General features: G+C 34.7%; 1 protein-coding gene across 1 annotated transcript; it reads right to left on the minus strand.

Moving 5' to 3' along the window:
* Window positions 1-7,376: 7,376 nt before the first annotated feature.
* Window positions 7,377-10,676, minus strand: LOC111374341 (protein FAR1-RELATED SEQUENCE 5-like). The gene is made up of 7 exons (XM_022996996.1): window positions 10,604-10,676; window positions 10,201-10,325; window positions 9,480-10,100; window positions 8,870-9,396; window positions 8,183-8,546; window positions 7,968-8,105; window positions 7,377-7,463 (listed from the first exon to the last, which is right to left on the minus strand). Exons 1-7 carry the CDS (start codon window positions 10,674-10,676, stop codon window positions 7,377-7,379), a joined length of 1,935 nt encoding a protein of 644 aa, XP_022852764.1.
* Between the last annotated feature and the right edge of the window lie 1,838 nt (window positions 10,677-12,514).

The following is a 12,514-nucleotide window of genomic DNA, read 5'->3' on the forward strand; positions in this document are numbered from 1 at the left end:
TTCCTCTTCTTTCCTCCTTTTCCACCAGAAGGCTTAGAATGAGAGGTTCCGACTGTAACAGTCAAAGCACTTCCACTTCTAGCCTTTAGAACAGATTCAGCATTTTGGAGCTCTCTCATTAATTCCGTCAGAGACATGTCCATCTTGTGTAGATTATAATCAACTATAAATTGTGAGAACATCTCATGAAGAGTCTCAAGGACCATGTCAATCTGCGTCTCAGAATCAATGTCCGCTCCTAAAACCTCCGCAGCATTGAAGTGACCAATCATGGTTAACATATGATCCCTTACAGATGCTCCCGATTTCATTCGTGTGTTCATGATCGCCCTAATGGAGGCTTGCCTAACTTGTCGGATTTGATGTCCAAACATCTCTTGAAGGCTTTTCATTATATCAAAAGCAGTTTTCATATTCAGATGTTTCTGTTGTAATACATTTGACATGGATGCCAAAATGTAACAACGGGTCATCTCATCAGAATGATGCCACTTTTCATACGCAACCTTTTGAGATTCTGTGGAGACATCTTTAGGGGCTTCGGGACAAACTTCAACCAGCACAAATTTGTGTCTTTCAGCGGTAAGAACAATATTAAGATTCCTTTTCCAGTCAACGTAGTTTTCTCCCACAAGTTGATTTTTGTTAAGTATTACTGATAATGGATTAAGCGACATTTTTCTATAAAATTAACGATTCACATATTAATAAAATAAGCAATAATCTTTGTATGATGCATGTATATGAATATACAAATATAGACCCAAACTATATTTGTAATCAAAAACCTTAAACCCTAACAACTTTTAACACACCCTCTATATGAGGTCAATGTAGTTGTTGGCCCTCCCACTCATTTTATTGAGTTAGGCATCTCATGCCACAAGAAAATGAGGATTGATTATTTTTTGGTCTATGAATAATTTTGTTGAAATCTTCCATAGGAAGTCCCCCAAAAATATTCATATATAAGTGTAATAAGCTCCATCAATAATTTTAAAATATCTGAAATATATAAGATGTCGTCTATAGGATGATCATCCCATTATTTCATTTTTAAAGAGATCCTATTACTAGATCCAATTTCAATTAATCTAAAATAACGTAGTTTTCCTACAGGGAGATCGAAATAATTCGATACTAAACTTACGTATTTTAATAAAAAATTGGATGTTGGAGAAGGTCGTAGGTTTATACATGCCTATAAACCATCTCTCACTTATTATTTTGCACCATTGAATTTTCATTTAATTAGTCCGCCAAATATAAATAATTATAATGGCACTAATTATATAAAATAATTTTCAACCACCTCTAATTAGTTTAGAGTGATAAAAAATATTTAAATGTAAATACATATGATTTTAGTGCACCGGGTGGTGTTTTATTTAATCTTCATGACATGCGATAATAATTAAACATTCATTCTTTTGATAAAGCGGTAAAAGCGATAATTAAATGAATAATAATCACTAATGGCCCATCCTAAGAACTTAAATTACAACATGGATAAAAAGAATTACATTGGGTCACATCTTGGCCCAATTCTTTAATCTTCCTTGTAGTCCACCTCATGTAACATGAAAATAGGGTTAATTTAATTTTTAGGCTCAAATCTTAAAACCAACAAGGCCATTATCCAACAATATAGGCCCAAGTATCAAAGAGAGGCCCAAAAAATCCAAATTACCCTAATTTTCAAACCTTAGCAAGAAAACACACACAACTCCGGCGGCGGCGCAATCTCTGGCGACTCCAAAAGGGACCGTCGACAAGGCGGCCGCAGCAGCCGTTGTTGCACAAAAGCAGTAGCTCCAACTGTTGGGAGCAGCAGCTCCAACTACTACTTTCGTGTAGCAGCAACCATGGCGGCTGCCGCGGCTAGTGTATGGTCGTGGCAACTGCCATTGCTCCAGTCACGGCAGCCACCGCTACCCAGCTAGGTGTTTATTGAGTTTTTATTGCATTTTTGTCCTTCTTTCCTCTTCATTGAAAATACAACAACAAAGATTACATTTCTTCCTCAAAATACAAGTGTGAAAATGAAGAAAAAAATACAAAAAACCCTAGTGCCTTATGGCTTACAAGGTTTCTAGAGAATAACTATAACAAATGAATTACAATAGGAAGTAAAAAGAAATTCTAGGGCCAAAAGTGATTATGAATGTATCAACAATAACTTTAAACATATTTAAAGCAAAAACATGTTAAAATCAAATAACCTAACACCACCCAACTAAAATGCATATTACACTAGGATTTAAAAAAAAAAAAAAGATTATATCCTACTCAAGGCTTACAATAACCTTGGCTCTGATACCATTTGTTGATTAATAGATTTTAATCATCACAATAGGAAATTAATTTTCCTTTGAAGATTAAAACCATATAAATAAAGATTGTAGTAACCTCGAGATCATTGGATTATAAAAAATCTTCACACATAGAAAAGGGATACGATAAACTTTTAAAGGAGCTTTTAATAGTCTAACCAATTGCTTCCTCCCTTAGATCTTCTCTCTTGTTCTCCAGTAGGTCTATTTCCTTTTCAAGAAAGTAAAAAGTGGATAATCCTAATTCTCATATAAAATATGTCAATAAAGTGCATATTTATAATGTCCTATTAAGGTTTGGTAATTGCACAAATTTCCCTGGACTTTATTGTAGTAGACCAATTAAGTCATACACCTTTTACCGGAGCTAAGAGAGGGACCTAATCGGACTCACATGACCCAAGCTCCAATAGATGTTTCTAATTGGGTCAACTCTTGACCAATTGAGATACATCTATTAATCCCGGCTTATTCTACCAAAAAATCGAGATTGCACTCTCGAGTCGAGTAATAGTTATAGAAGCAAATTATGATCTAATAACAATATCCTCTGATTATTGTTCCACAAGTCAACCCCCATTCGACCGTCAATATGTTAAACTGGCAAAATGACCTTTTGGCCTTTCAATATGTATTACCCTCTAAGTACCATTTTCATACGGTAAATTCGTGGTGATCAAATCACAATGTAAAGTCCAACGATCTCATCGTCGACCTACTGAGCTCAAACTCAATTTGCCCAGGAAAATACCTTAAAGTGACGATTGTCTCATCTCAATGATTAATGGATTCTACTATTGTAAGTATATAATCTCTAATTGTTTTGGCCTGATTCCCAAAACACCAAGATTTGACACACCTAGTCCCGTGTAACACCACTAGATCCGGGCATGGCATGTGTCGATAATAGATACCAACTAAAAGTCGGATCCACCATCAAGGCTACTACAAATACAATATATCACTTTTTATACATCATTTTTCTAACAGAATTTCGACATTATCTCCCTTATAAATAGGACTAACCAACCTGTGATCAATTTCACATAAATCCCAAACTATAGCACAATACAATAAAGATAAGCCGAAATCTCAACATTTATCAAGAAATAAAATGAAATCTACATATGGATACAAAATACATAGTGATCCCCATAACTATCTACAAGTGATGCAAAATCACATCTAGACATGAATATGCGTTCCAAAATACTGACTACATGATCTATGAAGTGAGTCATATTAACAAACTCTATCGTGTGGCTCTGAATCCAAAATCAAGGCTCAACTCCAAAAGATGCACAGATTCTTAACTACTGTCTGATAAGGAAAAATGTGAAAAAATATATGAGTTTATAGCTCAGTGAATGGAGAAGTTCAAAATAAATATAATTTTTCATTTATACATTTTTATTGAAAATCAAATTCATATCATTTGATAATTCATAAACTACCATCATGTAATTATAGCCAAAAAGTGAAATATTCACATAAGGTCATAAAATATCATTTTAAAATCATGATATAAATATCAGCTGATAACCATGTTATAATCTCATTACATCAAACGTACTTAAAAATTCACCAAAAATGTACCTCTGACTGAAATATATAATCCGTCCCTCGGATTAAGAACTTTCGTCACGGGCCTTTAGCCCCTCCGTGAATGAAAGTCGATCTCAAAAACCTCTAGTAATCAATTATAGAACACGGTCAAGGCCCCTCAGTGAACTATATGTACAAGGTCGAGACCCCTTCATCCCCGGTCCAAGACCCCTTAGTGTAGTATTGACCATGGCCAAGGCCCTTCAGTGAACTAAAAAATATATATATAATCACGAGTACTTTTTTGGTCGATCTCAAAATCATACATCATATTCTAATTCACAATGTACTGTATACAATATTTAAAATCTCACATGTATCACAATAAAAGGTATTTCCATAATAACCATATAATTTGAATACATAATTGCATATAATTGTACATACTTTAACAATATACTTAATTTATAAATACTTTTAAAATATTTATATTTTTCCACTCACAGAACTAGGTATGCCAAAAGCAACTCGATTGGTACGCTGTCCCGATATCCGTATCGCCGCCTGAAATATGATATCATTTTTAAATCAATAATTAACTGTTTTAAGAAATTTCATTAATTAAATAGGCTATTCCCAAACTTAATTATTTTACGTTTAGGCGATTTCTAAAGTCTCTTTAATTACTAAAACTAATTTTTTTTTTCATTTTACTCAATTTCATAGTTTATTATATTTAACCCCTTCAATAAACTTGAATTTAATCTAACAACTTAACAACTATAAAATCAAACACAACCTTTCAATAAGTAACTTTTACTTACCTTTCAAAATTGAGAAATTCAAGCCTAATAGTATAACGCACTTAATTCCTAATATATATATATATGTGTGTGTGTGTGTGTGTGTGTGTGTGTAATTATATTGGGAATGGGTTGGTTTGGCATAGCCGCCTGCCGTTTTCTTTTTCTTTTAATTTTTTTTAGTTTGACTTTTCTTTTGAATTAATTAAAGTATTACAAGATCAATCTTCTATTTAAGACTTCACTCATTGGTATCTCTAAGAACTTGAACTAGCAATCAAAGGTACATTACTCACTTAGGATTTGGGTGACCTGTTTCATAATCAAGTAGGGTCTCATTTCGAACAGTCACAAATGAGTCATTTATGCGGTCACATTCAACGTGCATCAAAACACATTATTGTTCCTATTTCAAGATCTAGACAAATCTTAATAAGAACAATACAATTTTATCAACATAAAGTTTCCAACTTTATGAATCGATTGTGAACGACATAATTTTGATCACATCACGAATTGTGTCTCACTATACCCAATCGATCGAGTATACAATTTGTGACATCCTATATGATCATGAAACCTTAGATAATCACTTCAAATTATAACATGCAAATAAACGAACGTCAATTCATAATGTGATTTTACGGAACACTACTCGAAGAATGGGCATCAAACTAACAGTGGTATGGTTTCTAGATAATATTTTGTTGTTAAAATCTTACTATTAGTTTTTCATTAAATATGATTTTTCTCTTTAGATATCATGGAAGCTAGTTTTGAATTTCGATAATGTTCTGTTATGAATGACCTAAATTGATTATTTTAGTCAGTGCCATAAATCTGCTTTACCTGCAATCTGTTCGGACAGAAGATAATAGAAGTAGCCTTTTGATATGCAATTTGATGCATGCTCTGGAACTGCAACCTGTCTTTTTTACCTATTAAAAAGTTTGGCTACTGGACTGATTGGTTTATGCTTATTTGTTGAATCAGGGAGTCCTGCAACACATTGGGCATCTGTAGCTTTTGGTGCTAGAGTGGCTATTGGGTCTACATACACAGAATGCTATTGCAATTATGATCAATCAACATCAAAATTAACTCCTATGCCCAGTACCCCTGTTCTGAAGGTAATTGATATTGGAAAATGCTATACAACCATAACACTTGACGCAAGGCCTGACCAAATGACGTGGAAAGTGGGAAAATTGAATTTTAAAAAAATACCACAATTCCAAATTTAAAACCACACACAACCCCAAATTCATTTATTACCCCTCACCCATTTCACCCTTCCACCAGCCAAAAATCAAAAACCCAGCCCGTCCACAGTATTCTCCCCCCAAATTGCAAGAAACCAATTCAGGAAAAAAACTTAAATCCCTTCAAACGGCAGTGTCGACCTTTCTCCGGCCATTCTTCAGCTCGTATCGTCCAACCTCCGGTCACACATTGGACTACGACCTCTGAGCAGAATAAGGTACTGTAAGTGCTGAATGATTTTTTAGAACTTGCGTCTCATGAAGAGAATGATTTTTTCCCTTTCTTTACGAAATCTGTTAAAAATTCCCTTCTTGTTTTGGGCATTTGTTGTTCTGAATGATTTTTTAGAACTTGCGTCTCATGAAGAGAATGATTTTTTCCCTTTCTTTACGAAATCTGTTAAAAATTTCCTTCTTGTTTTGGGCATTTGTTGTTAATAAAAGAAATGCACTTCTCACGAATTGAATGATTTCATTTTCCTTTCTGTACGAAATCTGTAATAATTTTCCTTCTTGTTCTGGGCATTTGTTGTTCAAAAAAGAAATGCACTTGATTGAAATAAAATTTTGGTAATTTCACTAACTACTCCAGAAAGGGAAAGTTGAAATGGGTTGTTGTGAGATGTAGGGTAGAAGAAGACGAGGCTGTGAAAATGTGGATGAAGTATATATTTTCTAATAGGGATAAAATTCAAATTGTAGCAAAAAAGAGGTTTTGTGAACGCTAAATTTTATGCATTGATAAAATTTCAGATTGTAGCCATTTTTTTGAATGCACCGTCCCCAGTTTGAGTTAAAGCTCAAATCAAGTTTCGAGTTTTCCTAGTTTAACCATACCTGTAAAGTTTTTTAGTTGATTAATAATATTGTCATTTGTTCTCTGGCAAATTCTAATGGCAGGAAAGTGTAAAGATTTCTTGCATCATAATGATACGCACTGGAAGAGCTTGTGCAGAAGGGGATAAGAAAGGAAAGGAGTCGGCTTGAGTTATATAGCTTTAGTATGAATTAAAGTCTTAGGAACTTATGTATGAATATGTTCAATAGGTCATAGATCAGGCTACTGTCGAATCTCGCGCAGGCGCTGTGGTATTGTTCCATGAAGAATAGCTTAATTGAAACTCTTTTAAAACATAAAAGATGTGTGCGAGAGCCAAGACCCATGATGGGAATTTTCTTTTAGCTTTTTAGTGAGTGTGTAGTGCATTCCCATTTATAGTATGTGCTCTCTGATCTATTCGGTTTTTAAGATTCGGGCTTGTTATTGTCTTTATTGTACTATGTAAGTGAGCGGGATGTAGACTACTATTCAGAGAAATGTCTTGCATGCAATTACGGTATGGATGACCATTCCAACTTTCTGATTACGTCAATAAATTAAAATGTGGAATCATGGTTTAACTAAACCCAATTGAGGCCCACCCCAAGTGGAATCATGCAGTTTTTGTAGGCATCCCCTCAATTGTGTGAGGAACACGCCTCATAATACTGCCTAAGCTATACACAGATTTTGCAAATCCCTGGAATGCATAAAATGTATAACATACATCTCATAAGCAAAGAAGAAACTGGATATAGTCTACAAACAAACAAGTTATAAATCATTTCAAAGCCAAGGTAGACACAACACGGTAGAAACTGCAACATTTATAAATTTTTACGAAGCCAACTTCTCTTGTCATTCTTTTCATCAACCCGTATGGCATTCTTGTTCATCCACTATCATAGGTTTTCTCCATCCTTCTCCAGTTCATGTTGAAAATAATACGACATTGGGTTACATACTGTACATTATGAAATAGATTTAGTACACAAACTACGAAGACTATGGATTACAAATACATATACTTGACCACTTTATTACCTTGAGGATTGAGTATAACATTTCTCGAAAACGGATCGATGAAAGTTGGGGGTTGTAAGTGTTGCATAAATTGAAGACTTTGGTTTCCACCCTATATGAAATAACAATATCAGGACAACGGTAATGTACCAAGGAAATTAAATAAGGAAAACTTGCTAACGGTTAGGAGTTGAGAATACAATAACGGTATCGGCATGGAATGTTGTGATTGTTGAGTTGCATGAATGATGGGTTCAGTGTCCCTCAGATTACTGGGCCGTGCCTTTGCCCTCTTTTCTTTCATTGATTTCGAACCACCCTGCATAGAAGATGTCTTATTATCCACTATATAAATTCAATAATGAATGTATTATGTAACAAAAATTTGAGACATACCTTCCCTTTATTTGAAATCGATTCCAATGCGCTCTTATTACGCAATTTCTTAGGCGCGCCCTTTCGATTCGCACATACAGGATCCCGTATGTTGCTGTTACCACTCCCCTGTGATGTTCCACACTCAGAAGCTATTAGAGTAATATGCGGGGATAGGACATTACTCGACATCAATCGCTTTTTACACTGATCTTCGATCCACTCCACTATAGCACCAGACTCGACTTCATCATCCGCAACCATGTTTGCCAATGAGGCAAATGATTGACACATTTTATCATACCTCAACTGTTCAGGAGTACTAACCAACTCATTGTAGTTCACTGCGACCCTTGTATAGGCCCTACTCACGTCTCTCCGCCATCTTCGTAATATATAACAATCCGGCAGTGATTGGATATTATTACGAATTAATACTGCGATTGCATGCTTGCAAAGTATTCCTCGAAACTCAAATAAGTGGCACTGCAAATGATTTCGCAATTTTCTCGATGAAATGAGACGGAAAATATTTTTTTCTTAGTACGCTCGTCATATATGATATCCTCGAGTACCTCATATGTCGTCCCAAAATATCCATCAGAAGAAGATATCAGGTCACAATAAACCTTACCGGTGAACTCGTCTTACACTTCCTTCAATTTTGTAATAGTGTAAACTCTCTGGAATTGCTTCTCCATCTTATACCTCGTTGCACATGGTACCATTTGCGAGAAAGACTTGAAATCTGCTTGAAACTCTTTCTCGACCTTACTTCTCAATGCTCGTTCATCTTGTTCAACAAATTGCTTCAATGAGGTTTTTGAATGTACATACCCATCAAAAAATGCATTCATACTCTCACTTCTTTGAGTTGTTGACATGCTCGCCCAAAAAGTAGTCTTCAGGTAGCAAGGAACCCAACGATCTCTATTCTCGTACAATCCAGACAACCATTCATTATCATGCAAATTATATGATTCAATCATCACTCTCCAACCCTGTTCAAATTCTTCAACAACTTGAGAATCATACACCAATCCGTGTATAGTAGAAAAAATCGAATCTTTGTCCTCGTGGTATCCAAACTTTTCTGGCAACTTTTTCAATATGTGCCACAGACACCATCTATGTTTCGTATTGAGAAATACTATCTGAATTGCATTTTGTATTACCCTGTCTTGATCAGTAATTATCCCATTTGGAGCTTGACCGTGCATGCACTCAACCATGTCCTAAAGAGCCAGACAAATGTATTTGTATCCTCGTTTGACACCAAACCACATCCAAGAAGTATTGATTGTCCACGATGATTCACCCTAACAAAAGGAGCAAAAGGCATGTCATATTTATTAGTAAGATATGTAGTGTCAAAGGTAACAATATCACCAAACTCCTTATATGCTTGCCTACTCCTATTATCTGCCCAAAAAATATTCTTCAACCGATATTCTTCGTCTAGATCTATATTAAAGTAAAATCCTGAGCCCTGTAATTGCATATTCGAGAAGTATGATTGTATTGCCGTTGCGTCTCCTTTTCCAAGTCTTAATCGCCTTGCCTTTTCAACATAGTTTCGACAATCCTTTTCCACACAAGTCATATTCTCATATCCTCCTGCTTCAACAACTGTAGAGTTGTAACTTTTGTGCAATGGAATTCCTGCCATATCATTTACTTCAAGTCGTCGTTTAACATGAGCACTCAATTCTCTATTGCATCTATATAGCCTAGATTTTGAAGGACTAATTTTATGGTTGTGGTCGAGATGTACTGTATTAATTCTCCAAATCCCACACATATCTGAACATGCAGTCAACCTGGCCTTGCATCCACTCTGAATGGTTGCTTGTGGCTTCAAAGAACCACTTGTATTACTAAATCTTTTCCCTTCTCGGCTACAAACAAATGTAACATATCTTAAAACTCCATTATCATCCTTTTCCAGAATTCCTTTTTGTAATTGGAAAACCGGCACCATATGCATATTTTTTGTAAAATTCGAATATCTCATTCTCATCTTTGAACTTCATGCCTACCTCAGGCACAATCGCACCATCTCCGTCTAAAATTACATCACCCTGTAATTTCATATTGTCCGTAACATTCTCATTATCGGACTCCACCAAAATAATGTCGTCCACAGCTTCAATCGTTTCTTTCCCTGCAACAATCCATGATAATGTTAAAACAACTCCCAATGAAATAATTTCATATTTACTATATAGTACTCAGTCATTGTTAGTTATAAAATTTCATGCACACTCAAACGAATTATGGTTAGATAATACTTGTTCACACCCACATTGCGAGATCCATCCAATTTAGCAGTGAATCATAAAGTCACGTCCTTCATAAAAAAACAGATTTCGACCGATTGAATAAAGGATTGTCATGTCACGATGGTTGCGATTTCGAAGACATTTTCCCCTAAAAAATTACCATCCATAAAAGAACCAATATATTTCGAATATTTAACCACGGGCCAGGTGTTGATGAATAAAACAAGCAACATTTCGAATATTCAACTGAGACATTTCTCCTCAAAAGAAATTACCATACACTTTAGAAATTTCACATTGTTAGAAAGATGAATAATAACTTTTCCTGACATTTCTACAACTGAACAACAATGGTCAGGTGTTGATGAACAAATGGGTCGTTAATTTGAGCTAGCAGCCAAAACAAAAATTTTGGGCTTTTTGGTTCGTACAAAATATATCCTTCCTCTGCTCAGAGGTCGTAGTCCAATGTGTGACCGGAGGTTGGACGATGGGAGTCGGAGAAAGGTTGACACAGCTGTTGAAGGGATTTAAGTTTTTTGCTAAATTAGTTTCTTGCAATTTGGGGGAGAATACTGTGGACGAATGGGCAGGTTTTTGATTTTTCGCGGGGATGGGGTGAAATGGCTGAAACCTGAAAGTAATAAATGAAGTCAAACTGTTGCGTGTGGTTTTAAATTTGGATTTGTGATATTTTTTTAAAAATTCAATTTTCCCACTTTCCACGTCATTTGGTCAGGCATTGTGTCAAGTGTTATGGTTGTATAGCATTTTCCATTGATATTTATAATCTCAGTTAGATTCATACATTCCCAGTAGGCTGCATTTAGTTGGAAACACGTTTTCCAGTAAAGTAAAAGAATTCGATTTTTTTTTTTGTTTTTTTCCCTAATATATGAATTCTGCATGTTGAGTTATATTTGTTTTTAAATATAAGCAGTATATTTTTTCATTTCCGGGGGCTAATTCAGCTCTCTTTTAAAGCACTATCTCTCTAAAACATCTGTTCAAGGATGTTATTTCATAGCGAACTTAAACTCTGCAGCACGTTTCTAATGTTTTTGTGAATCTGGATTGTGCAAGCAGCAGTCTTGTAGATATAGTATGTTGGACTAGTTAGAGCACTAAAGTTGAGTCTTTTATTAACTAAAACAATATAGCTTTTAGCATGTTTATCAGATAAAAAAGGAATGTGCACATTTTCAATTTCAGAAAGAACAAGATCTAGATATCTTAATTTGCCACTGTTTGAATGATGATTGTTCTGAAACTAGTCATTCACTCGTTCTTCACTGTTTCACTATCTAATTTGTATAACATTGTCTGTTGGTTGAATCTTGAGCTGTAATTTATCTTTGTATTTATGTTCATTATTTTTATTCAAAATTGCTTATTTATTTTCTTTTCTTCTAGTTTTAACGGAGAAGGTAAATCCCACCTTTGGACATTTACAGATATTTCGACTGAGGAACCTTTAGTCTGAAACACAGTGAGCAACACAACAGGATCAATGATTAGAAGGGTTTTCTAATGTGTGTTTTAAGGGCTTCGGTTTAATATGCATAAATATAACATGTCTATCAAGGTGCAGAAGTCCAATAATCTCATGCCGCCTTACTCTTTCTTGAAGTACCAAAACATGTTTTGTTACATTCTCCAACAATCTAAAAACGTATAAGTTATTTGAATTCATGAAGACTCATGAGCTAAAACAATTCTTATGACTCGAAGTCCTCCAAAAACCCTCTCATTTTTCTCTCAAACTTATTTTTAACCACACATTTCATAGGATCCATAACTTTTATCAATTTTTCTACTATACTATCATTTTTTATCAAAATTTACTAAAAATTTAATTTTTATATTAACCAATCAGGGGGTATATATGACTTAGGAAGGTGTAAAAGTGGACTTCTTAAACATTTATGAAAAAGATAGAGATATTTATATAGAAACTACAACTTTTGTTGATAAAATTTAGAGGGTAGTTGCGTAAATAGATTTCGGAGACAAGGAGTAAAAAGTTTGATATTTACTAAGTCATAATTTTACGTAATATTGATAAAACATT

This window comes from Olea europaea, unplaced genomic scaffold (assembly GCF_002742605.1).
Source record: "Olea europaea var. sylvestris unplaced genomic scaffold, O_europaea_v1 scaffold124, whole genome shotgun sequence".
Classification (NCBI taxonomy): Eukaryota; Viridiplantae; Streptophyta; class Magnoliopsida; order Lamiales; family Oleaceae; genus Olea; species Olea europaea.

Excerpts from the sequence above, each read along its gene's own strand:
- LOC111374341 (XM_022996996.1), bottom strand. The coding sequence starts at position 10,676 with ATGTTGCTTGTTTTATTCATCAACACCTGGCCCGTGGTTAAATATTCG. Across the intron at positions 8,547-8,869 it reads ATGGTACCATGTGCAACGAG|ATGGCGGAGAGACGTGAGTA; the intron begins GTATAAGATGGA and ends TATATTACGAAG. Across the intron at positions 8,106-8,182 it reads CGATTTCAAATAAAGGGAAG|GGTGGTTCGAAATCAATGAA; the intron begins GTATGTCTCAAA and ends TCTTCTATGCAG.